Source organism: Aspergillus mulundensis (genome assembly GCF_003369625.1).
Source record: "Aspergillus mulundensis strain DSM 5745 chromosome Unknown scaffold_14, whole genome shotgun sequence".
Taxonomy (NCBI): domain Eukaryota; kingdom Fungi; phylum Ascomycota; class Eurotiomycetes; order Eurotiales; family Aspergillaceae; genus Aspergillus; species Aspergillus mulundensis.
This window is the reverse complement of record NW_020797902.1, coordinates 720,076-744,777: the sequence shown is the minus strand read 5'-3', so window position 1 is coordinate 744,777 and position 24,702 is coordinate 720,076. Positions and strand designations below refer to the sequence as shown.

At 54.8% G+C, this 24,702-nt stretch overlaps 10 protein-coding genes across 10 annotated transcripts; 5 read left to right on the top strand and 5 right to left on the bottom strand.

The window, feature by feature from the left end:
• Positions 1-836: 836 nt before the first annotated feature.
• snf4 (AMP-activated serine/threonine-protein kinase regulatory subunit SNF4) lies at positions 837-2,478 on the top strand (the record flags this gene model as incomplete). The annotated part of the gene is made up of 5 exons (XM_026752225.1): positions 837-1,241; positions 1,478-1,601; positions 1,676-1,825; positions 1,881-2,237; positions 2,288-2,478. The coding sequence occupies 5 exons, from the start codon at positions 837-839 to the stop codon at positions 2,476-2,478; spliced, it is 1,227 nt and encodes a 408-aa protein (XP_026599287.1).
• Positions 2,479-3,284: 806 nt separating this feature from the next.
• DSM5745_10208 (uncharacterized protein) lies at positions 3,285-5,529 on the top strand (the record flags this gene model as incomplete). The annotated part of the gene is made up of 2 exons (XM_026752224.1): positions 3,285-4,665; positions 4,712-5,529. The coding sequence occupies 2 exons, from the start codon at positions 3,285-3,287 to the stop codon at positions 5,527-5,529; spliced, it is 2,199 nt and encodes a 732-aa protein (XP_026599286.1).
• A 980-nt stretch (positions 5,530-6,509) lies between these two features.
• atfB (bZIP transcription factor atfB) lies at positions 6,510-7,403 on the top strand (the record flags this gene model as incomplete). Its single annotated transcript, XM_026752223.1, has 1 exon — positions 6,510-7,403. The coding sequence occupies one exon, from the start codon at positions 6,510-6,512 to the stop codon at positions 7,401-7,403; it is 894 nt and encodes a 297-aa protein (XP_026599285.1).
• Positions 7,404-8,368: 965 nt separating this feature from the next.
• Positions 8,369-10,225, top strand: DSM5745_10206 (arylsulfatase; the record flags this gene model as incomplete). The annotated part of the gene is made up of 1 exon (XM_026752222.1): positions 8,369-10,225. The coding sequence occupies one exon, from the start codon at positions 8,369-8,371 to the stop codon at positions 10,223-10,225; it is 1,857 nt and encodes a 618-aa protein (XP_026599284.1).
• Positions 10,226-10,368: 143 nt separating this feature from the next.
• DSM5745_10205 (uncharacterized protein) lies at positions 10,369-14,364 on the bottom strand (the record flags this gene model as incomplete). The annotated part of the gene is made up of 8 exons (XM_026752221.1): positions 10,369-11,406; positions 11,475-12,419; positions 12,714-12,872; positions 12,938-13,477; positions 13,527-13,687; positions 13,740-13,779; positions 13,828-13,997; positions 14,046-14,364. The coding sequence occupies 8 exons, from the start codon at positions 14,362-14,364 to the stop codon at positions 10,369-10,371; spliced, it is 3,372 nt and encodes a 1,123-aa protein (XP_026599283.1).
• A 243-nt stretch (positions 14,365-14,607) lies between these two features.
• On the bottom strand, positions 14,608-16,140 carry DSM5745_10204 (mitochondrial 37S ribosomal protein mS47; the record flags this gene model as incomplete). The annotated part of the gene is made up of 3 exons (XM_026752220.1): positions 14,608-15,825; positions 15,876-16,043; positions 16,090-16,140. 3 exons carry the CDS (start codon positions 16,138-16,140, stop codon positions 14,608-14,610), a joined length of 1,437 nt encoding a protein of 478 aa, XP_026599282.1.
• A 507-nt stretch (positions 16,141-16,647) lies between these two features.
• Positions 16,648-17,559, bottom strand: DSM5745_10203 (mitochondrial 54S ribosomal protein uL4m; the record flags this gene model as incomplete). The annotated part of the gene is made up of 1 exon (XM_026752219.1): positions 16,648-17,559. The coding sequence occupies one exon, from the start codon at positions 17,557-17,559 to the stop codon at positions 16,648-16,650; it is 912 nt and encodes a 303-aa protein (XP_026599281.1).
• A 211-nt stretch (positions 17,560-17,770) lies between these two features.
• DSM5745_10202 (mitochondrial 54S ribosomal protein mL38) lies at positions 17,771-19,077 on the top strand (the record flags this gene model as incomplete). The annotated part of the gene is made up of 2 exons (XM_026752218.1): positions 17,771-18,302; positions 18,350-19,077. The coding sequence occupies 2 exons, from the start codon at positions 17,771-17,773 to the stop codon at positions 19,075-19,077; spliced, it is 1,260 nt and encodes a 419-aa protein (XP_026599280.1).
• A 1,505-nt stretch (positions 19,078-20,582) lies between these two features.
• On the bottom strand, positions 20,583-21,763 carry DSM5745_10201 (uncharacterized protein; the record flags this gene model as incomplete). Its single annotated transcript, XM_026752217.1, has 7 exons — positions 20,583-20,666; positions 20,723-20,884; positions 20,932-21,023; positions 21,092-21,333; positions 21,382-21,453; positions 21,507-21,594; positions 21,652-21,763. The coding sequence occupies 7 exons, from the start codon at positions 21,761-21,763 to the stop codon at positions 20,583-20,585; spliced, it is 852 nt and encodes a 283-aa protein (XP_026599279.1).
• A 331-nt stretch (positions 21,764-22,094) lies between these two features.
• Positions 22,095-23,316, bottom strand: DSM5745_10200 (isopenicillin N synthase family dioxygenase; the record flags this gene model as incomplete). The annotated part of the gene is made up of 5 exons (XM_026752216.1): positions 22,095-22,160; positions 22,212-22,517; positions 22,562-22,969; positions 23,020-23,127; positions 23,176-23,316. 5 exons carry the CDS (start codon positions 23,314-23,316, stop codon positions 22,095-22,097), a joined length of 1,029 nt encoding a protein of 342 aa, XP_026599278.1.
• Positions 23,317-24,702: the final 1,386 nt, after the last annotated feature.

Sequence of the window (24,702 nt, the reverse complement as noted above, 5' to 3'; positions counted from 1 at the left end):
GATTATACATAGTTCAGAAAGATGGAATCGTAAACGTCGTGATATTGCTTTGGCTGAGTTATCAATGGCGCGCCGTTGCTGTAGATACATGATTTCTCCAAAGTGTTTCCGCCTGGCCATCTCTCCCCGCTGTGAACTCAATTCGTAGCTTGCGTTTCTGCTGACTGACAGTTTTTGTTGCAAAACAGTTCTGGTTCTGATTTTTCGTCGAGACTTGATGGAGGATTGTCTGTAGAGACGGAGTGGAGGTGAAAGATGGAGAGAGCATCAGCGTGGGGTCCGAGGGTCTTCGAGACGGATCACGTGCGGGAATTGCGGGGCTCGGATGTGGAGGCCTGAGGCCGCAAAGAAAGTGGCAGCTCTGATTGAGGACGAGATAGAGGACCATCGTGGTTTCTCTGTAGAGATGATGATGTTGAGAACAAAGAATAGTGGCTTTGAGATTAGGAACAGGAAGGATGTGCAGTCTATTAGTACTCTGGCCGTCTGGCTGTCTGGCAGTGCCCCTCTACCCCTCCTTATGCTGTGCTGCTAAGCTAGGCGTGGAAGCATCATTGGCGAATCGATGCAGTAGATATCAAGCATAACGCTGTAACAGTTTTATTTCAGACGCTTACACGCTCCATTCTCCCTGGCTTCCTTTCCCTCTGAAGCTCTGCGGCGTATCCGTGACCTGCTCTGTACCTCGTTGTCTAGACGGAGTAGTTTGCTCGTCTTTGCTGCCTCAACCCCTGCAGACCCCAGCCAGTTAGGCGTGCACGGAGTAGTTACCCCTCTTTCGACCCAAGGCGGATTCTATATGCGGACTTGCTGCCGGCCGCTGGCTCAAGGATAAGATGGCGTCTGTGTCGGAAGGCAGCTCGCATCGTCAACACCAGCAACAGCATCGTGGGGCCACGGGCAGAATCAGCGGTTCCTGCTCCGGATCCGGGCTGCCGCCCCCAGCGAACGACACCACGACCACCGCCATCACGGCGTCCACTGCCAGCGCTGCTCTTCCTTCTGCCACCCATCCCGACCCCGACCCCGACCCTCGTTCCTCCACGTTTTGCTCGGTCAGCACGCTCCCGCCCGTCCCCCTCTCCGACCCTCACCCTCACCCTCCTCCTCCCCTCGCAATCTGTGGTCACGAGGGTGGTTTCGTCCAGCCCTCCTCCTATCTCCGATCACGTCGTCCTTCATATCCAATGCCCGCAACTCAGCCTGAGAGGGCGATCGATCGGGAAGAGCGACAAGGCCTAGTAAGTTTATTTTTCGCTCTTTCGCATGCCGGCCTGTTTCACCCGGTGGCTTGATTGTCTTGTCCTTCCCGAGAATGTCTTGCATACGTCAGACCTTCTTCTCCTTGTGGAGAGTAGGCGTCTTGATGATCGCGCTGCTCCCCGCATTTGCTTGAACCGCTTATCGTCCATTGATAATGGCTCATGTTCGTCAATACCATGTCCGAGGTCGCGGCTAATTGAGTTTGTTATCTTAGCGTGCCATCCGCAACTTCCTCAAGGTCCGCACAAGCTATGATGTCCTTCCTCTAAGTTTCCGGCTCATCGTCTTCGACACCGCGTTGACAGTGAAAGAGAGCTTGAACATCCTCACCCAGAACGGTACGTCTGCGGATAGTTGCAGACTCTTCCCCCGGGGACGCAAATGAGGCCGAGCGCTGACGCACGCATGGTAGGAATTGTCTCCGCGCCATTATGGGATTCCAAATCGTCCACCTTCGCCGGCCTTCTGACTACCTCCGATTACATCAACGTCATTCAATACTACTTCCAGAACCCTGCGGCTCTCGACAAGATAGACCAACTTCGATTGGATAGCCTTCGAGGTTGGTGTTGTGAAACCCATCCTGTTGCTGTGCGCCGGACTGACAAGGGATATAGAGGTGGAAAGGGCATTGGACGTTGCTCCCCCAGAGACGATATCTATTGATCCAGAGCGACCGCTGTATGAGGCTTGCCGGCGCATGCTCGAGTCCCGAGCTCGAAGGATTCCGCTTGTCACCAATGATAGCCAGACAGATCGCCACCTTGTCCTCAGCGTCATAACCCAGTACCGAATCCTGAAATTCGTGGCCGTCAACGTTAGTGATACGCAGAAACTACGGAAACCCCTGGGAGAAATCCGGCTAGGGTCCTATCATGACATTGCGACCGCGTCGATGGACACGCCGGTCATTGACGTGATTCACATACTGGTCCAAAAGAGTATTTCTAGCGTACCCATTGTAAACTCGGAAGGTATGCATTATCTTTACAACATATACGTCAACCTTCTAACACCGATACAGGCGTCGTATACAATGTTTTCGAATCCGTTGATGTCGTCACCTTAATCAAAGGTGGTGCCTATGACGATTTAAGCCTCACAGTAGGCGAAGCATTGAAGAAGCGGTCTTCGGTACGCGTTGAGTTCATGTTTTCAAAAGAATTTGCTGACCGCGCTCGCAGGACTTCCCCGGAATTTACACCTGCTCGCTAAACGACGGTCTAGATACTATTTTCGATACAATCCGCAAGTCTCGCGTACATCGCCTTGTCGTGGTAGACGACAATTTCCGATTAAAAGGCGTGCTTACACTGAGCGATATTTTACAATATATTCTGCTAGAAGGCGAAGGTGACGAAACCTCATGATCAAGACAGGCCTCCAGGTCTCCTACATAACCCAACTTGCATCGGAACGGCGTTTTGTTTCTCACAGGTCAGGCCAGAGACGACTCGATATGGCCTGTCGGTGGACGAATGGCTGGCTCATTCTCAATGTTCTATATTCTGGACCTGCTGTTCGGAGGGATGAAGGTATCGCACCGTTGATTCGTTCGGCTTGCCCTCTTGCTGAGGAGTACATAGCCAGCCAACAGTCTAGCATCGGCGTTTGGCTTGCAAATAGATTTCTGTCATTGCACGATCACCTCATGATGATTTACGCATGTGTTGTATGAGTCTTTCACGTGTCTCTTGTATTTCTTATACTTATCCTGTATGAGGTAGGCGGCGGTTGTGCCCGGGCGGCTGGCTGGCTTGCATCATAGGTCAACTATGACTTTCTAGGAATTACGGCTTTACGGCCCTCACCTTATACAAAGGCCTTGGTCGTGGCTTCTCTGGGGTGGCACATACGCGCACGATGAGGAAGGGGCGACGGTTGCCCGTGGACAGCCCGCGCCGGACTCAAGTGCCACTGATGTTTCGCGATGTTGCGCACCGATGTCGTCGAAAGTCGAGTCTGGCGATTAAGTGGTTTACATTCCTACGCCCGTCCTCACTTTTACCTTGGATAGCAGGATGGGGCGTCTCAGCATATTTTCCTGGTCATCGGGGAAAGCCAGTCACGCTTCTGACACCAGTCCATCTTGGACCTTGATTAGCCGACCACAATCGAATGCCACCCAGCCTGGCCAGCAAAGAATAAACTCAGCAAGAGAAACGGGTCCAGATGTACCCAAGGACACTCGAAAAGGATTTATCACCAGCGAGGAAGCTGCTTCGGACAGTCATTCATCGCAAAAAGAGAATCGCACGCAACCCTCCGGCCAACAGCCTCAAACAAACTCGGACGTTCCTAGCAGCGGAGCCTTGGAGCCGTTGACATTGGTAGGACCGAATACAGGGTCCTTTTCGCGACGCATCGCAGGCTTGAAGACTCTCTTTCGTGGCCGCAGACATCGACGGCAAAGGCTCAATTTCACAATCGCCAAAGACGAAGTCGCAGAGGATGATTGTGTTAGTGAGGGCGCTCGTTGCTCAACCCCGACTTCCGAAGAGACTATTGATATTGAAGCCAAAGACAGCCAAGCTGCAGTTTCCGCTCAGTCCCCTAATCCGCTCAAAGCTCCTATACCCGATGACGAGGCTCGAAAAGTCAGCGATAAGACTGAGAAGTCCGTGAACTCAAATACTACAAACATCACCGTCTGTCATCATCCCTCTAAGCGCATGTCGATGCCGATTATCGTCGTTGATCGAGAACTCGCTCATCCGAACCCTTTTGATGACGCCTGGGAAGCCTCGCGCTCCGAAGCCTCGCGCTCCGAAACGCAGCTCAGTAACCCGTTCAAACCGCAAGCAAAGACAAGCGACTCTACAGAGCGATCAAGCTCCGGATACAGTGGCTCAGAAAACCCTTTCTCCTCGTTGCCGGGAAATGTTCTTTCCTTAAGTAACTCGTCACACTCAAGCTGGGGCTGCGCTGGGTTTCACGGCTGGCCATCAGCCTCCGATAGACAAATGGCCAGCGAAGCGTTCAATAAACTAGCATCTGCGCTATTTTTGGAACCTTTGGCTGACAATAAGACCAGTAAGTATTCCTACGATCTTGAAGTTCATTGGTGGGATCTGACGGCTGTAGCAGACGGGTTGTTTGCTGCATCAGATCGGCTAGAACGGCGACGAGACAGGCTGCTTGGTCGAATTCGAATAATGCGGTCCACCATGCACATCAGATCTGAGCCGGCTATGCCCCGGACACGCAACTTACGTCGAATGAAAACGTTTACTGCGCTGCCCGATCGCCCGCACCTCATGACGTCGCTGATGAACAAGCCGCTGGAAACCCTGGCCAGACTCGGTGGCTATAGCTATTTGACACTTCCGGGTGATTTCGCACCGACGACGCTGAGCCTGCCAGTGTGTTTTGTGGCGACCATAAACTACCTGCGTACTTATGGTATGGCACTCCGGCCCACATTATGATCCGAACTAATTGATAATAGCTACCCCGGTACAAAATCTGTTTGTCGACCCTGGAGATTTCGAGACGGCTACTCAAATATACCACTTCTTTGCCCAGCAGGTGCTATCTGCCGAGAAGGATAAGAGTAAGATTCATATGACGATGAGAATCAGCAAGATGCCTGAGTTCCTGGATGACGTCTCCAGGTCAGACGAAACGCAAACCTCTCATGTCCTCAGCGTCGGATCTACTTTCATGGCATTGTTGGCAGGGCTGCCTGGCGGCATACTCGGTTCCGTGCTATTATACCGAACACTGGTGAACATCCATCATGGACGCATTTCTTCTCAGTCGGTGCAGCGGACTGGTAGCTGCCTCGCAGGGCTGTCGGCAGAAGACTACGCCAAAGTTCGAGCGATTAGTTTGGCACTCGTAGCACTTACCAGCTCAATGCAACTCAACCTCATTTGTGGAGTCTTTGGGCTTTGCTCTCTGTTGATCCACGAGACTGAGCGAATGCTTGAGATCGAGCGACGGCAGCGACGAGTCAGTCGGCGTATCTACAGCAACGCAGACAAGCTCAGCTTGGACCGGTTCGCCGCGACACTCGCACCGCTTCTGATTGAGACGGGGCTGAGTGACGAGACCCACGCATTCCAGGCGATCCACGAGGAGATTGAAAGCCAGCGGGTGGTGACGCTTTTGATCAAGAACTGGCGCAGCGTCAGTCGACAGTTGCGGATCTGGGAGCGGCGCGGACTGGAAGGGCGTGTGCAGGCACGGGCACATGCGCGGGCGGCCAGCGGCGACAGCGAGAAAGCAGTGGAGATGGAGACGCAGCAGAGAGATTGTATATAGATTAGCTCGGCGGATGAGGGGATTTGGGAGAACGGTTCGGAATGCGTCACTGCTGGAGCTTGAGCACAGATCAATCTAGACCGGCCGGGCCATGCGTTGGGCGGGGGAAGGATCGCCACTAACGCCTTGGTTAAGTAGGGAACGCCGACACTGGCGAACCTTGCGGCTGGCTCAGATGCGATAGTGTAGTCTATCAATAATAATAAAACAGTGGCATATAACGAAAAAAGAGCAGGCACTGCGCCAGAGCAGGATTTGTAGCAGGAGTGGACACGGAGGGGTCTCATCCAAGGCGGGCAGAACAGGTTTCAAGCCGGTTATCAACAGGGTAGCGAGCTATAGCCCCACGCCTTCTGGTGAATTCTGGTCATGTCTGGCGGCCTCCAGGTAAGCTCTGTAGATCGAGCGCAGCTGATTGTCGGCTGTTCTCTCCGGGCCCTTCGGCGGCTTTATGGAGTTGCTGGGAACCGTTTGGGCGCAGCTGCCAGCCTGCCACGGAGCCTGAACCGCCAATCAGCGCCCGCAGCTGCTCCGATGACGTTTTAGCAGCGAGCTCTCTGTCTTTCAGTCTTTCAGTCTCTCAGTCTCTCTCTCTCTCCGTTCCTGAGCTATTCCATCCCAGTGATGATGTCAATGCACCCTGCGATCGGGCGGCATAGTCATTGGCAGGCCTTGTTACGCGGATCCTTCATCCGCGACACTCCAAGGCCAGCTACCCCGTATTGTCCTCCTCCTTGTATTCGTTTGTCTATCCCTCCTTCCCTTCATTGCCATCCGTCTTCCTACTTCCATCTCCCATCTTGAGCATTCCCATCAATTGAACCATCACACCATCTCAATCATCTCCAGCTACCCACAGACCGTCCCTACCGATACTCCCGATTGTTGTTGTTGTTATTGTTGTCTTGCAACCGTGAGGACTTCCATGGTCGTGACCCCTCAACTCTGCCATCCCCTCCGCCTTGATTAGCTTGGCCACAATGTCTCGCCCCGACACTTTCCTTCACCAAGGAGTCTACAGCACTGCTGACACCATCTCGGCTTCCGAGATGCAGCGTTTGCACCCTTCTCTGTACCCCTCGGACATTCCCAACCTCGCCGGCAACCCCTTCAGCCTCTCGGAGGACTCCAACATTTGGTCCCCTGATCCCACCACCCTTCCTACCATCAACCCATCATGCATTGCCACGAGCGGTGCCAACGACATGCACGCTTACTTGGCCAACCAGCCTTTTGATATGACCGCCAAGCACCATCCGAGCAATCGCCGGCGAAGCTCGGATGGAGTCCAGCTCGACCAGGGGTCGTATCGGGTCCGTCATGGCCAGATCACCCCTCCGTCAGACCAGTCGCCAGCAAACGCCTATTCTGTTCCCTTGCACGACTCCAAGTCCGCATACCTCGAATCGAACCTTGAAGGCTCGTCGGAGGCACCAAAGCGCCGTCGTGCCTCCCGCGGTGGCAGCCGAGGCAGTACTAGAGCATCAACCTCGGTTGAGCCTTCATCCCCGGGTGACGATAAACAGGAGAAGACGAGGGCGCGGAACCGACTAGCGGCCAGCAAATGCCGCCAGAAGAAGAAGGAGCAGAACAACATGCTGGAGACCAGATACGAGCAGGAGAAGATCAAGAACGAGGAGCTGACTCGCCAAGTGAACTTGTTGAGGGACCAGATCGTGGTGGCAAAGGACCAGCTTCTTGCTCACTCTGAATGCGGCCACGAGCCCATCCAGCAGTACATTCAGAACATGGCACAGAACATCACTGTCCAGCACGAACACCCTGATTTTGGGGCTACCCCGGCACATTATTACCGACGTGGCTCGGAGAGGACCGCTGGCTTTGACTTCGATGCCCACCCACCAGCGGCGTGAATATTTTGTACTGGGCATCTCACCACAGTGGTGCTCTGGAGGATCATTGATGAATTACGAGCTGCTTTACTGAGATTGTGTGAACTTACACTGGAGTTGGCCGCTGTGACTTAAAAGCGTGGGGGTTTTGATCGGCTTCAGTGACAATGGCGGGTTTATTCCATTAGCAAGCAGGCGTGTACTTTTATTTTCGTTCCGGTTCGGAGTTCGGGGTTATGGCATGGTGGTTTACGGCGGACTTTATCTATCGCAGGAGCACGAATACTTAGCTCGCTGTTTGGCGGTTGCCAATCGTATCTGGACTCGCAATATACGTTAGGTCTAGTATAGGATATGTACAGAAATATATCAAGTACAGTATCATGTTTATAATGTATCTATGTAGGTCTATATCACGTCTATCTCTGTCCCCATCTTCAACGGCGTTGTCGACGCGATAACTATCGAGGCCACTCACGCTGCCGTGCTCTAATGAGCCGAGCACAAGTATGAACATTCCAATGCTTGTATCATGGGAAAAATGCGGGCTATTGGAGAGTTTGAATAACACGGAAGGAGGTTGTTGAGATGTTGTATATACTTGCAAGGACACCACTGTCAGCATGGAATTGTCACAATAGGACACATTCGAGTGTTATTTCTTTTGATCCACTTTCAGTATCTTCTGATGCTGAAGCTTAGCAGACCTTGTTGTCATGGATACAAGCTGACTCTGTCGCCTAATGAGCGTGTTTGATGCTTCATACGGCAGAGCAGCCGAGGGCCGAGATGGCACCATCCCCCCGCGCCCTGACAACTTCTCCCTCAACGGACCATCCAGAATACCATCTGAACAGTTCCGCTGCCGACAGCCGATAGACGATGATTACCAACAGAGCCATACATATAGTCAACGTGCATCTCCATCATGGAACGTCACCCACCCAGTTTGTCTCCGATAGCAACACTACACTCCTATCACTACGATGGCTAAACCCAAACGCCCCAACTTCCTCGTCATCGTCGCCGACGACCTCGGCTTCTCCGACATAGGCTGCTACGGCAGCGAAATCCACACGCCGCACATCGACGCCCTCGCCTCCCACGGCGTGCGCTTCACAGACTTCCACGCCGCCGCCGCCTGCAGCCCCACGCGCGCCATGCTCATGACCGGAACAGACCACCACATCGCCGGCCTGGGCAACCTAATCGAGTGGACGAACATCAGCGGCCAGAACGGCCCGAAGGGGTCCAGCACCGACACCGCGCCCCAGCGCGGCATGCCGGGCTACGAGGGGTACCTGAATGAGCGGGTTGCGGCGCTGCCGGAGATCCTGCGCGACGCGGGGTACCACACGGTGATGAGTGGGAAGTGGCATCTTGGCCTGACGCCGGAGAGGGCGCCGTGTAGACGCGGGTTCGAGCGCAGTCTGGCGCATTTGCCCGCTTGCTCGAATCATTATGGCTTTGAGCCGCAGTTGGCTGGGGGCGATGAGACGCCGACTTTCTTGGAGGCGAGTTATATTGCGCTCCATATGGAGGATGATGCGTATCTTGATGCTTTGCCGCAGGGGTGGTATAGCTCGGATGGGTATGGGGATCGCATGAAGATGTACCTGGAGGAGTGGCATGCGGAGAACCTTAAGAAGGAAGATGAGGATCGGCCTTTCTTCGCATACCTCCCCTTCACGGCGCCGCATTGGCCGCTCCAGGCTCCGCGCGAGTACATCGATCACTACCGCGGCGTGTACGACGAGGGCCCCGACGCCCTCCGCCTGAAACGCCTCGAAGCCCTCAAGAAACTCGGCATGATCCGCGCAGACGTCCAAGCCCACCCGGTCGTCGTCGACGAAGGCGAAGGCAAGCCCTGGGAAAGTTTGACAGAACACGAAAAGCGCCTCTCCAGCCGCGCAATGGAAGTCTACGCCGGAATGGTCGAGTGCATCGACGCCAACGTCGGCAAGATAACCTCCTACCTGGCCTCCATCTCCGAGCTCGACAACACCTTCGTCTGTTTTATGTCCGACAACGGCGCCGAGGGCGCCGCCTACGAGGCATACCCGCTCGTGCAGAGCGGCGTCCTCCCCCACCTCCTAAAGTACTACGACAATAGCCTCGAGAACCTGGGGAACGGCGATAGTTTCATCTGGTACGGCCCGCGCTGGGCACAGGCTGCGACGGCCCCGAGCCGCCTGTATAAAGCGTACACGACGGAGGGGGGCGTGCGTGTTCCGTTCCTCGCGAAGTTTCCCGCTTCAATGGCGACAGCGGCGTGTGCGTCTGGTGGCGCGATAAGCGATCAGTTCGCGACGGTCATGGATCTCGCGCCTTCGATATTAGCCATGGCGGGCGTGGCTCACCCCGCGCCGAACTACCAGGGGCGCGAGATCGTGCACATGCGCGGGAAATCCTTCGCGGCCTGGGCTGTCGGAGAGAGCGCCCGCATCCACGAAGAGGATTTCATACAGGGGTGGGAAACGTGCGGGCGTGCAGCGCTGCGCTTCGGGAACTGGAAGATCGTGTATATACCCAAACCGAAGGGTCCGGAGCGCTGGCAGCTGTATAACCTCGTCGAGGACCCCGGCGAGATTAACGATGTGTCTGAGGTATATCCGGAGCGGATGCAAAAATTGCTGAAGCTCTGGGACCAGTATGTCCTTGAGACGGGCGTGATTCCGCTGAATCCGGATCTGGGGGAGTTCTTGGAGGCCACCGAGGCGCAGATGGTGGAGAATGCGTGGATGGAGTATGATTATTGGAAGGGGGGTGCGAGGGAGGAGGGCAGGAGGGAGACGTTTATGCGGAAGCCGCCGCGGTTGACGAGGGTTGTGAAGCAGTTCTAGCCTCTAGGGTAGGAGTTTTCTAACATTGTATGGCTCCGTATGATATGGTACTATGCAATGCAGCTTGCAAGATATGATATATACAGATTTGCGTCTGCGGAATGGATATACATATACGGTCGTGCCGTGTGGCGAGGCGCCAGTCATATCATAACGAAAAAATCCACAAACAGCTCGCGCCGTACACACTTCGAGTCCGCCCATGTCCGTGACGCGCCTGTATCCTGGCGTCTCGTCATCTCCGTCAGGAGAAGAAGCGCCTTCTCTGCATTTGGATGGCGACCACATCCAGATCCGGACACTGAGGCAGCGGCCGGGGCAGGGGCCGCCATGCGCTGGATCTCGCTCGTGATCCAGGCGCGCTGTTCAAGTGAGCCTTCGAGGGCTGCGATGAAGAGGGGCCAGAGGAAGCTTATGGGGACGGAGCCTACCGAGGGCTCAGGGGTGGTGCTGTTGTTGGCAGAGCGCGAACCCTCCTCCCTCGCAAGGCGGATGATCTGCTCCACAGCCGCATAGACTTTATCTGTGCGCGGGTATATAGCGAAGGCGACGCGGTGGAGGTATATAGATTGGGCGAGGAAGTTGGCGACGTAGGCGCGGAATGTGCGGACTATTTTCTCTGCTGTTTGGGGGGATAGGACGGTGAGGAGGGAGTCTGGCTCGTTGCTTGGTGTGTCGTAGAGATCGAGGATCCGTGGCCGGGTGTTCCAGAGGGCCTCGAGGTCGGCGGAGACGGTGTGTGCGATTTGCAATACCTCGAATTCGTCGGAGACTGTGCCGCGCGCTCGGTGGTGGAGGTCTATTACCACGATCCGACGCGTGAGTTGTTGGGTGCGGAGGAAGAAGGTGTATGCGGGGCTGGTTATGGAGTGGGTTATTAGGTATGATGGGGAGGTGAGATGCTTCTCGAAGGGGATATCTTCGGAGTTTGGGTCTGGTCTGGACGAAGAAAAGATATGGTCAAAGTTTGGGGTGGGCGTGAGGTCTCCAACGTCAAGGTCAGCAAGGGGATCTCCGTCTCGTCCGGCGATTAGGGCTTTGATGTCGAGGAGGGAGACCCATGAGGCGATGAGGTGTGCGATGCCGGTCCATGTTCGAAGGCGCGGGTGGAAGCGTTGCAGGAGGAGGAAGGAGGTGTGTAAGTATGGCGTTGCTGGGCGCCAGGTTTCTGGGGATATCAGCTGCTCGTATGTCAGTCCAATATCCTCCGTTCCTGTTATTATGAGTAAAGGGAAGGGATGTTGTATACCTCAGCCAACATTAGCAGCAGAACACTCGCGAATACCCTCTTCAGCAATGATTCACTGACATCTTCTTCCAATAAACAAGCTTGAATCTCGGAGCTCGCCTGCGCATGATAGCTCGGCCCAAGCTTCGGCTGCGTCCCCTCTACCCACGCCATATGTGTATCGGAGTAGCAGTACACGGCCAGCAAAAGCGCACGGCAACCAGGAGCGCTGCGACTTGACTCGGTCAGGATGGCATCTCGCACATATCTCCACTCCAGATCAACCGGTGCAAATATCGTAGGCGGGGCATCGCTCAGACGGAAATGCTGCAGTAATCGGTCCTCCCATGATTCTTCCGTTGTGCTCTGGGGCGAGACCGAGTCCGGGTCTGGTATGATCCCGGTATTGCAGGTGTTTACATCCACCCGCCCAGGGTCCCAAGGCGTTTGCCGTGCGTCATGGAAAGATCCGTCTACTTCCGGTACTGGTATAGCCATTGGACGGTTAGAAGGGACGATGCTCTCCCCGTTCGTCAGATCAAGATGCTTCTGCTGGAAATCCGAGGTGATTTCACCAATGAACCCGAGCATGTCGAAGGGGATACTGTCCGGAGCGCCCGAAATCTCCTCAGGACTAACGGACGACAGTACTTGTCTCGCTCCGATACTCTGTAGCCCGCCCGGCCGGACAACAGCTCCTGTACTGGCATTCGACGCAGGCGATTCCAGCTCCTGTGTCGTAGTCGTACCAGAAGCCGATCTTGCACGCCCCGGTCTCGCTCTCGTCTTCGGAATCCCCATCCCCTGGATGATAACACTCCTGTACACGCATTGCAACCGGAGGCGCGTGCAATTGGCGCACGTGGGCTTTGCTTCGTCGCAGCGGACTTTGCGGGCGCGGCAGGTCAGGCACCCCGTGCGGCGGCGGGGCCCTGAGCGGCCGGGCCCTCGGGCTCTCGGGGGTGTCTGTTGGGGATTAGAGAAGGTAATTCGTGATTCAGAGGGACGTACCTCCATGGGCTTCAGTGTGTTTGTTGACAGGAGGAAGTGGTACCACGAGTGGGAGTGGTTGCGGGGGGGAAATCCGTCCCCGCATTGATTACGTAGATCTATACAACACCGATGACGGCTCAACAGATACAGTAAATGGAAGGGTTGTTTATCTATTTGGCTAGTTGGCTATAGCCTGCTATCTCCCATACATTTCGACGTATGGATCAAATGCCCCCTTTCCCTCCTCACATACGCCGCAAAACAAACCGCAGCAACCGCGATAGCCCCGTAGCTTATATACACCGGATGCATGAACTGATCAGGGTCGGCGAAGACAATTGTCGTAGCGAACGAGATCATCTCAAAGACACTTTGCAGCGCCATTTCGGTGGCAGAAAAACGGGCTCGGCTGCCCGAGTCAATGCTCTGTACACTGTTAGCAATCTGAAAAAGCGCCCTGCTTGGATACGGGTAGGTAGGTGGGTACGTACTTCTTGCACCAGAAACTGCACCGATAGATCAAATCCCCAGAGTCCCAGCCGGCTCAGGGCTACGCCTACTACAAGACACCCCGCAACTAGGTGAGGCGCGCCACCAGCAAACGCAAAGGCAGCCACCGCGGCGGCCAACGTGCCGAACTGCCAGTTCAAGAACCATAGGCCCGAACGAATTGGTCCGATGCGGTCCATGAGGAATGGAGCGACCACCGTCCCTGATATCTCGGCTAGGACAGCACCAATTCTCATCGCGCTGACCTGCAGGGAGCTGAAGCCGGAGTAGAGGAGGAATGTCACCATCGTCGGACCGAACGACAGTACAGTCAGGTAGAGGAGGCTCAGGGCAAAGGAGGCGAGGAAGACCGGCTGGCGGACGTATTCGCACCATGGGGCGATGGTGCTACGGACATGTTGCATGATTGTATGGCGGGAGCTGGAGCGTTCATCTGCTTGACCCTCTTCGACATCCTCATCGTCACGAGCTGTCGCTTGCCTTTCGGTATTCCGATCCAGCTGAGGAACGGAGTGATACACCTATCCTTGTAAGAATGGAGGTTCCGAGCTCGGGTAAATATAGACATACCTGCGCAATGGCAAAATACTCCACAAGAACAACGGCGACATTCAGTCCCAGAACACCCCAGATCGCCAACCTAGTGGAAAGCAAGCCGTCCATCAAAGAGACTACGACCGGAGCAACAAGCTTGCAGAACAGATCAATCCGTCGCATGGAAGCATTTAGATCTACACAAGTCAGTCATGACTGCAGGTAAGAAAACATGATGGTGTGCCATACCTTTCCTCGAAACAAGCAATGCGTCCGATATCACAACAGCCTGATCCGTCAGCCAACAAGAACAAGTCAGTCAATGCGAGAAACATACCCAGTCCCTCTCCACCGAAACCGCATTAGCCGTCGCAGCCAATTTCTCAACACCAGCAAGCAGAACCAACGCAACGAACAGCATCCATTCCACATAAACAGGCGGCGACGGCGCCCTCAAAAGCAACCCCAAACAAACACACGAAACTGCAACAGGGACCCGCTGCCATACTACGCATGTCAACATAGCTCATAAAGCCCGAGTAGCAGTGGACATACCGATAGAATGTCTAATCGCCGACAAGCGATCTACTCGATCGACCAGCGCCCCCAGCCACGACGAGAAGAGCACGGCGAACAGCGAGCGCACGAGGGCATAGACCGAGGCGTAGAGGAGAGTCCCGGGGAATATGGAAGCGAGGAATACGACGGCGCCGAACTCGAACATGCGCGAGTTCCAGGTTGAGAGGAAGTGCGAGGTGTAGAGGCGCAGCAGGACGCGGTTGCTGGTGCTGGTGCTGGACTGGGGTGAACTTGGAGAGGATGGAGCCTCGTCGTCGTGGGGGACTAGGGGCTCGGCTTCTGGCTCGGCTTCCATGGCGAGGTCGTGATCAATGATCGTAGGTTTTGGTGGACTTCATTGCGCTGCTCTTGCAGTATTTTGTTTTGACTAGACGGGCAAGCGAGGTGGAGGATCTTGCAGGTGGGATTGGGGTCGGTCGGACCACTTGGTCTAGGCGGGAGCGGATCATTTTTTACATGCCCTGGTATTACTGAACGGTGCCATTGTCGTGCCTTGATACTATAAATACATGCAAACAGTCTAGATTTAAAGAAGCGTCTACTCAAGTTCGGGGCCAGAGGCCTCGCCCTCCCATTGAAGGCCCTTCTCAGTAACAGTAGTCTTTCTGGACAGCACCTCGGCGACCTTCTGCTCAACGCCCTCCTTATGGTCGTATTCCTTCACAAAATGCTCGACAATGAGTTCCTTTGCTGTCTTCGCGTGCCTCCGGACATACTTCTCGATGACCTTTTCGGAGGGGAGGCCGTAGGCGTGCGGATAATTGCGCCAATTGTGATTGTTCAGAAGAGGCATGCGGTCCCGGCCGTCAGGAATCGTGAAGAACGCATCGACGTCCTTGGTAGAGACCTCTTCCAGGCTTGCAGGCTGCCACTGCGCCTTGCGGCGGGGCTTCGAGATGAGAAGCGCCTTGACGCCCGCGACGAAATCGGGGTGGCGCATGAACCGCGCAGCGATCTCATACTCTCGCTGGAACGTCTCGGCGATGCCCCATGACTTGCCGACGCGCTGTTGGCGCAGTGCAACCTTGAGAGAGGTGGGCGACCGCTGCGACATGGTCTCTAGTGTCTCTTGCGCCCACTGCTTGTGCGTCGTTTCCTGCTCCAGGGACCGTATGATCTCCTCCACGGTGTTGTGACGGAAGCAGCGGTCAATCGCCTTGCGCAGCTCACCACGAATTTCAGGTCCCTCAGGAAGACCAGTCGAGAACTCGGCCATTGTTCGGTTGACCAGGTCTAGCTGCTCCTGAAGAGAGGCGTGGTCGCGGAAGACCAATTCCGACAGACGGGCCGTAAGGTTGCCCAGAACGCTAGAGTCAAAGTAATGCGTAGCAATGCCGGCGTACAGAGCCTGAGCACCGGTCAGACGCGCTGATGTCAACGCCAGGTAGGTGCCAAGCTCGCCGTCAAGGCGGGGAAGGAAGAACGAGCCGCCAACGTCGGGAAAGAAGCCGATGGTCGTTTCGGGCATGGCGAAGACGGTGCGCTCGGTCGCGATGCGGAACGGGGCGTGAACACTCAGTCCGACGCCTCCGCCCATGGTAATGCCGTCCATAACGGAAATGTAGGGTTTCGTGTAGGTCGCAATGGTGTGGTCGAGCTTGTATTCGAGTCCGAAGAAGTCTGCCGAAGCTTGTTGTCCCTCGGGGCCGGTTTCGTTCTGGAGCGCGAGAGCAGCCACGTCGCCGCCGGCGCAAAGAGCCTTTGAGCCGGCTCCGGAGACCATGACGATGTTGGCCAGCTGAGATTTTTCCCATTCCTAGATAGCTTAGCACGAAGCTTCCACCAAGCTCATAATTCGCGTCTAACCTTCAGCCGAGGAAGAATCTTCCTAACCATCGAGCCGTTCAACGAGTTGAGCTTCTTTGGCCTGTTAAGTTCCACCAGTCGCACGCCGTAGAGGGAATTGAAGAGGACATCGTCGGGCTCGTCGCCGGATTGAGGTTTGGGGATCTGTGCATTGGACGCGGTCGACATCTAACTCCGTTAGCTTGTAGCAAGTATAACAATCGAAAGGACGTACGCTTGATGTCGTCGTGAAGGCTGGGTTGGTCACTTTGGCGCGAAGAGGCATGGTGCTTGCTGGGGATATCCGCGAGAACCAGCTCGACGGCGTTGACCGGGGTAAGCTGTGTCGGAGTAACATGAGGAAGACCCAAGTCTGCGGGGGGAGAAGGGAGAAAGAAAAGAAAGTATGAGCCGAGCAGGACCCGAGGAAGGAGATATAAGTTGGAGTTGGGGTCGTGACGAAAAGATGATCGGTTCGAACTCCGCAAGTTGGAGGATTTTCCCTCGGGAGTTTTTTGCCCAAGTGTCCGCCGCCGACGATGGCCGAGGATCGTGAATCAACAATGCTCACAGTAATATGCTTGTTATGCCCATTGATTTAAGTTTACTGATTTCATACTATCTGATTACTCGATGGAATCTCAGGGGAGTTTGCTGGGAATTTCTTCGTTGAACGAGACCTCTTAGAAGCATGTGCTCGGAGCGGGAAACAATGAAATCATTCATACAATAATGAAATATACCTATTTGTACATCCAGCCAAGCGGCTGTAAAGTAGCTCAACGCAATGCAATCAATATGTAGCCTTCGCGGGCTTACTTTCCAGATCCCGCGAGTGCTCCTTCAGAATGCGATCCAGTGCCTTCTTCTCCACGATCAATCGCCCAGTCTCCAGCAAGTCCTTCACGTCGACGTCTTCACGATCGAGGATCTTCGCGTCCTCTCCCACTTGGCTCACCGTATCAAACAGCTCCTCGTGCAACTTGTTTGTGATGATCGTAGACCGGCCGAACTCCCGCCCCCAACGGTTGACCTTGAAGATCTCCTTGATCAGGTGCGGCGTAGCGTCTTCCGGAATACCGATCCGGTTGTCGATGATGATAAGCTGCCCCCGCCTGTACCGGTAGCTGAGCGCAATGCGCCAGGCCTGGTCGTAGATCTTGCCGGGAAGATCAGTCGAAAAGTCTCGCGGATGAGGACCGAAAGCGACACCACCGCCCCGTCGAATTGGCGATTTCTTGTCACCGACGCGCGCTTTTCCAGATCCCTTTTGCGCGCGGAGTTTCCGGTTGCTTCCGTGTACGTCGGCCCTCCACTTGGTGCTCGCTGTACCTTGTCGGGTCATGTCACCCTCGTATACAACCGCGCGGTGGAGGATGTCTTTTCGGAGCGGCATCATGAGGTGGTTTCGGGGGTATTCCACGAACTGAACGGGTTCCATTGTCGGGAATGTGTAGGTAGTCGCCAGGACCGGCTTCGGAGCCCACTTGGCAAGAAGTTCTTCTCTCGAGGGAGGCACGTTCGGTACCGGCGTCTCCGTTACTGTGGCCATCGAACGTGAAAGGCATCGCTGCTGCAAACCGTCAATTCGGATGTCTAAAGTGTTGGCAGCGTGACCAACCGTGGTGGCCTCAGCTCCAGAAAGGAGAGCCCCTGAGCTGCGAGACAGCCATCTGAAGGTGCCAAAAGCGCTACTCCCAACCATTGCGATACTGGAGCGAACAAACTGAACCGCAAGAAGTCGTTTATTAGAGGTGAATCGACTGGGTCGATTGAACAGCCAAATTCGAGGCGGTGGTTGGCACTAACGGGAGGCTTGGCACTGGAAAAAAAAGTGCCCGGCCAGAGTTCCTCATCATCCGGAGCAAGTCGACCGTCTCCTCCACACCAACCCCAACCGCCCATCTCCAGGAACAATGGCCCATTGTGAGCGGGCCTCCAGGCCACTCATCCAATGCCTGTCGAAATCTTCAGTTAGAGGCATTTCCAGCGTTCAGCTGCAGACGCGCGCCTTCCAGACAACGGCTGCCGTCCAGGAGGAAGCCCAGGCCGAGGCGCCGAAACAGGCCTTCTACAAGTCGCCAGACCCGGCACTGGTGTCAAGTCCTCGCTTGGAGCGGAGGCTGATGCGACAGGGTATTCTGCCAATTGGCTCTCGTCGACGTCGTGCCGCGTTACAGGCGACATCTAGCGTGCCTTTCGAACAGCTGCCCTATCAATGCTTCCAGGAGGCCCGCAAGGTCCTGCTTTCGGATCGGGAGGAGAAATTGAAGGAGATCACAACGACTAGCGAGAAGATCGCGAAGATCCAGGCCCTGCCGGAGGAAGAGCGAACGAAGAACTCTAACCATTCGCGACTACGCGCGTTGGAGCTACATCTTGAGAGGCTCAAGGTTCATGCCGACATCAACGACCCTCTGGTGAAGAAGAAGTTTGAGGATGGCGATGGTAAGTGGCTGCATCTTATGTCAATCAATCGAAAGCTCACTGTTTAGGTGACATGAGCAAACCTATCTACCGCTACCTCGCCGACCAGAAATGGAGAGAGTACCGCCGCAAGATTCTCGTCCAGCGAATCACCCAGATGAAAGTCATTCCTGACGTCCTTCCCCACTGCGACCCGATTGTTGATACCAAGCTTTACTTTGGCCGTAAAACTGTGCCACCTGGAGAGTTTGTCAACTCTCAGGCTAGCAGCGTCGCCCCCAAGCTCGACATCCAACCGTTTGACGGTGAAAACAGGCTGGTGACAATCGCCGTCGTGGACTCCGATGTCCCCAACGTCGCAGAGGACACATTCGACTACAAGATGCACTACCTTGCCGTCAACATCCCTATCTCGGCTCTCAACACCAAGGTCGACCTCTCGCAGCTGTCGACAGAGTCTCAGGTCGTCCTGCCTTGGCTTCCCCCGGTTGCTCAGAAGGGCAGCCCTTACCACCGACTGTCGCTCTTCGTCATGGAGCAGAAGAACAACACACCTTTGGACTTCGCGGCCGTCAAGGCCAAGGAGACTGACCGCGACAACATGCTCCTCCGTACGTTACAAGCTCGCTACCACCTCAAGGCCATCGGAGCACACCTATTCCGAACCATCTGGGACGAGGACACCCGCGACGTCATGCAGGAGATTGGCTTCCCTCTGGCGGACATGGAGCTCCGGCGCAAGCGGAGCGAGGCCCTGCCTTACAAGAGGAGAAACCCTGTCACCATGCGCGGGTGATCAGTTTCTGTTCTATCGTTTTTTTCATGTATTGTACAACCATATGTATGAATATAGTAACTTTCAGCCAAGCCAATTCTCCCAACTCCAAACTCCCATAATGCATGTTACATGTTATACAGAACGCATCGCACTCTCAACTCGCCCCCTCAACCGGCTTCAACGTGTTCTCCACCCACTTAAACCTCGACAGCGGCCAAATCCTCCCAATAACCTTCCCATTGATCAGCCCCATCGGCAACGGCCCAAACACCCTCGAATCTCTCGACCACGGCAAATTATCCCCCGCCACAAAAATATGACCTTCCGGTACCTATCCAACAACAATTAGCCCGAGCATCCCAAAACAACGCCGCAGAATTAGACATAAGCAAGCACTTCACTCACCCGAATCATCTCCCCATTCCCCCCAACCCCATCATCAAGCGCCTCATCCCGACACACAAAATCCCCCGGCATCCCAATAACGCGCTTACACCCATGCACGCCCACAAAGCTGGGGTGGTAGAAGCGCACCACGTCGCCGACCCCAATCCCGCGCCCGTGCTTGTGCAGCTTCGAGATCAGCAGGACGTCCCCGCGCATCTCGAAGGTCGGATACATCGACGGCCCGCCGGCCGCTTGCCACATTAGGATGTTGTCCCAGAACAGCAGCGTCGCGGAGAGGGTTCCGGCGGTGTAGTAGAGGGTTCGCGGGCTGAAGAGGGTGGGGGCGTGGAGGGCGAAGGCGCGGAGGAGGTCGGGTTTGGGCATTTTGCTGGGTTGTGGTTATGGATGGGTTTGCGGTTGGAGTTGTAGTTTTGAACGGATCATTGCATTGGCTTCAGGGTGGGGGTGGGAGTTTGCGAATGCTTGGAGCTTGAATGAGCCGAACGATGTAGATTTGGATGGAGATGAAGCTCTGGCCGGAGCGGAGCCGGAGGTACCTTACCATGTACCTGTAAATCACGTGGTCAGGGTGGGCTTTAAATTTTCTGCGGACGGGAATTTTCTTTTCTTCTCTTCTCTTCAACTGCCCGGTATCTTGGTTTTGGCGACCAACGCCGTCGAAATCAGTGTGCCACTTCAGTCATCACTTGTCGGATATGCTCGAGAAGCCTTGACCTGATGAGACCCAGGTGCTTAATGCCGCCCTGACTCTCAGCGCCACTGCACTCGACATTTCCGAACAAACCCTGCCGCGTAGAATTTCTGTTTTTTCTTCGTTTTGTTTTGCTTTGTTTTTCTCTATCGCTTCTAAAATTGCTAGAGCTCACCGCTGCCGAAATTCAACACCAGAGCGCGTGAGTGTGGACAGTGAAGCAAGATGAACATGCACATATCTGGCCTCGTGCCGGAGTCCCTGAACGATAGCCCGGCTTGGACCCCATTTAGCTATGGGAATGGGAGGCTGGGTGGTAAGACGGGAGACACTTCATTTTATATATTTCCTTTTGTTGAATTCCAACGAGATTATCTTTTGTTCAATTTTCTCAAATTACAGTATAGAAGCTCGTAGTTGTCCTCTACATAGCATTCTTCATCTCCCGCAAGGCGGCCATCACCTCGACGGGGTCCGTCTTGCCTGTTTTCTTCTGGATTTCGGGGTCCTGCGGCATTTGTTAGTCTGTCTTGAATGCGCGAGGTGGATGGGAATGAGACTTACGTTGACGCGCATAAAGACATTATGAAGCTTCTCGTCGCCAATCGTGAACTTGCCCTGTGTCTGCTTGTTCGCGTCCGCAAACGCCTGCAGCTTCTTAATGGGCTCGGACTGCGACACCTCGAGGCAGAACTTGACGTTGCCCTTGGTGTACTCGTGTCCGGGCTGTGACCATTAGTCCTGCTCACGAGAGATACCAACGGGAAACATACATAGACCTTCGTATCGTCCGGCAGCGAAGCCAGAGTCTCATTCAGCGCCTTGTGCATTTCCGGCGCTGTGCCCTCGAAGAACCGTCCGCATCCTGTATGCCTCAGCATCAGCTCTGCTCTTATTCTCATCCCCACAAAAACGACGCAGATAGATACGCACCACCGATAAACAGCGTATCCCCCGTAAACACAACCCGCTGCTCGCCATCCTGCATGAAATAGCAAATGCTGTCTTGCGTATGGCACGGCGTATGCAGCGCCGTCACGGAGATGCGCTCGCCGATCTTGAATGTCTCTCCGTGCGATGGGGTCTTCGTCACGGACTGGCACTCCTTGCCGCCGATGACGGGGACTTTGAAGGTCTTTAGGACCTCGTTGTTCCCGCCGGCGTGGTCCCAGTGGCTGTGGAAGAGTCAGTAGAGAATGCAGTGGCGGGTGGTAGGGACGCACTGGTGTGTGTTCACGATAGCCGTGAGGTTGATCTTCCCGGCTTTCGTTTGCGACTCGAGTTCTGGGACGACCCTGCTTGGATCAGCGGCTGTTCGAATCTCCAATGGTATGAGCGAGCGGCTTACTCTGGCGGGTTGGCGGGGTCAATGATGACCGACTGCTTTGTTGGCTCGTCTGTTACCAGGTAGGCATAGTTGTTGCCCTTCCCGGTCCCTGCGCAAAGTTATTAGTCGAGCTTATGGCGGATAATATCACGGGTTATTAACGTACACATAGGCAGCGATTGCACATGCATGGTTCTAGATTGCGGTAGCGGTAGTGTCGGTTTCAGAGAGCGGGTGAGGACCTTGTGGAATGGCCTTGTGGCGCGTGTGAAGCTCATGAGCAGCTACAGTACAGCTTGGATGGTGGTTAGTTCAACATTAATAATGCGGGGTGTCTTGGAGGTTGTATGACTGTAAACTCCGCTATTTCCACTGCTCTGCGTGGAAATGGGGATGACCTCATAGGCTGCTGGTCAGGTGATCCACCATTGCCTACCACTATGAGTTTGAACCTAGACTCTTCGGTAAACTCATTGGAAGCTTCGTTACGACTCTACACTACTTGAAAGCCTTGAATGCTTTGCAATTACTATCTAGTCGGGTCGGTTGGGAGAGCGTTCGCTGTTCAGATGGCTGAACATGCAGCATAAATATATAACTGACCCGGTATCATGTTTTCTCCTCTGACTCGCCGTCATAACCAATATACCCGTTCGACAGCTTCTGATGCACATACTGCTCATTATTAGTCGAAATGCTATTTGAACTGGATAGGAAAAAGCTTACTTCACCGGCAGTAAATGGCTTTCTGCGGGCTTTCTCGCCGGAGCCTCCGTTCTCCATGATGGAAATCGTGGTGTTGTAGTCCACGCCAAAGAAGAACGGAATCGAGTACCGCTCCTCCCCCGTGAGATTGACGACACGATGGATAGTGGACTTGAACCGATAGTTCGACCACGTAGCGAGGCAATCCGCAATGTTCACGACCAGCGTCCCTAGAATCGGCGGCGCGAGCACCCACTTTCCCTGGTTGTTGAGAACCTGCAGACCGGGGACATGGTCTTGCGCTAGGATTGTGAAGCACTCCCAGTCCTTGAAACGTTAGTGGAAGACCTAAGTGGCGACAAAGGTCTCACCGTGTGAGCGGCCTGCCCTGGAATCCCTTGCCCTTCTACCGGCTGAGGCGGGTAATGCAGCATCCTCGAAGCCACGCCTGGATACTCCACCGCCGAATCGAAGAAGTCCTCTTTTTGATCCAGCGCGAGCGCAAGGATCCTGATTAGTTTTCGTGAGAGCTCAAGGACTTGAGAGAAATAATCGAAATAGACATCCCGGAAGCCCGGGAGGAGACGCTCATCCGGCCACTGATTATCGCCGTGCAGTCCATACGCATCCTGGGGTGGCGGGTCATTGGGGCCTTTTCGAAGATCGCCAGCGAGCTCGTACCCGATGTCGAACGCCTCGGATAAGGCTCCTTGGGCTGGTTCTTCGAGTTCTGGATTGGATGCTTTCTCGCCGTACAAGGGACTGTAGCCGCGGAAGTTCTGTCACAGTCAGACTCTGGCCACGTTAGTTCTTGAAATGCCGACCAGACTTTTGATTTCCCTAAATAACAACTCATCTTTTGCTCGTCGCTCATGGCGAAGAAGTTGCGCGCAGCCTCAAAGGTACGATCAATGAGCTCGTCAGAGATCCCATGGTTCTGCTGGTATCAGCTATGCTTTTTCATGGTAGGCCTACCGGTACAAACCTTGATATAGAAGAAGCCAACCTCGGCACAGGCCTTGTTGACAAGGTCTGCAAGCTTCTGGCGCTCGTGGGTATGAGGGCTGGCTAATGTGGATAGATCAATGATGGGAATGCTATCAAAGTCGACCTCCTGAAAGGCCATCATGACAGAAATAGCCTCAGAGGACTATACGTATTTCTCGGTGAAGGGCTGTTTGGGTTGAGAAAGCAGTGCAGTTGACGTCAGTTGTCTTCCCCGCACTGCTTTTGTCTCCAACAAACATTTGTCCCAGATTGACACCTCTCAAGGTCACACAGTGCACATGCGCATGGAAAGAACCGCTGATACTATTGACATGGAATGCACTTTATCCCAAGCAACTCAAACCATCTCGCTGTTTTCTGACCACCCGCCTCCACCACAATCCTCTTCCCACCAAACAAGAGCATTGAGGCATAACCACGGACTGGTCATATACAGCGGCCAATTATCAGACTCTTTTGGAATGGATGGCTACGGATAAAGGTCCCATCTAACTGTCCTGCCAATGCGGAGAGACGAATCAAAAAGTGCTTGATAGCCGTTTCACCAAATCGGTCAAAGACGTGATTCTCTACTGAAATGAAATAAAGCAAACACATGAAGCACCTTTCCAGTATCTGTGCCAGCTACACAGAATAATACAACGCTGTCTCCAGCTGTGTCAACTCAACCCCGTCCTCCATCCTCCCGCCCTGAATAACACCCACAACATGCCCCTCTCTCAGAACAATCCTGAACCCCGGACAATCCCACGCCCGACTCGCCTCCCTCATCTCCCTCACCTCATCCCGAAGCAGTTCAATGCCCCGGAACAGCCTCCTATCCTCCCCCCACCCCTCTATCCCCCCGACCTCCCCATCCGCGTTTCCGTCCCCATCCAACCCAGCAAGCAAGCGCCCACCATCCCCAACCCCAACAACAAGATCCACCCTCCGCAGCCGTCCCATCCGCCGAATCACCTCGAGATAGAAAAGCCCGAAGTAATGCACGTCCGCAACATCCACAGCCAGCACCTCAATGAGATCTAGCTCTGCCGTCGGTAAATACGGCAGGATGTCCTCGCGCAGGTGCAGCGTTTCGTGCGCGTAGGAGATGTAGATTGGCCGCGGCTGTGCCATCTGCTTCTGCTTCTGCTCCTTCTGACCCTGGCAACCGCTCTCTTCCCCATTCCCATCCTCGAGGTCATCCCGGTGTCCATGTCCATGTCCATTTCCATGTCCATCCCCCCTCGTCACCCCCTCGAACTCCGCAGACGGCTGGGATGGAACCCCCATAAACCCCGCCCTCCAAATCTTCAATGCCTCGCCCCTGCTCTCGCGGTTCACGGCTAGCAGCGCTGGAGGTGGCGTGCATGACGCGAAGGACTCTGCGACGCGGCGGCGGAGGACGGGGTGCACAGAGCGCGTGCAGGTTACCTGCACTGTGCGTCGGGAGGTGAGGGATGAGGTTAGGGCGTGGTTCCAGATTTGGAGGCGCAGTTCGGGCGGGAGGTGCGGGAAGAGGGGG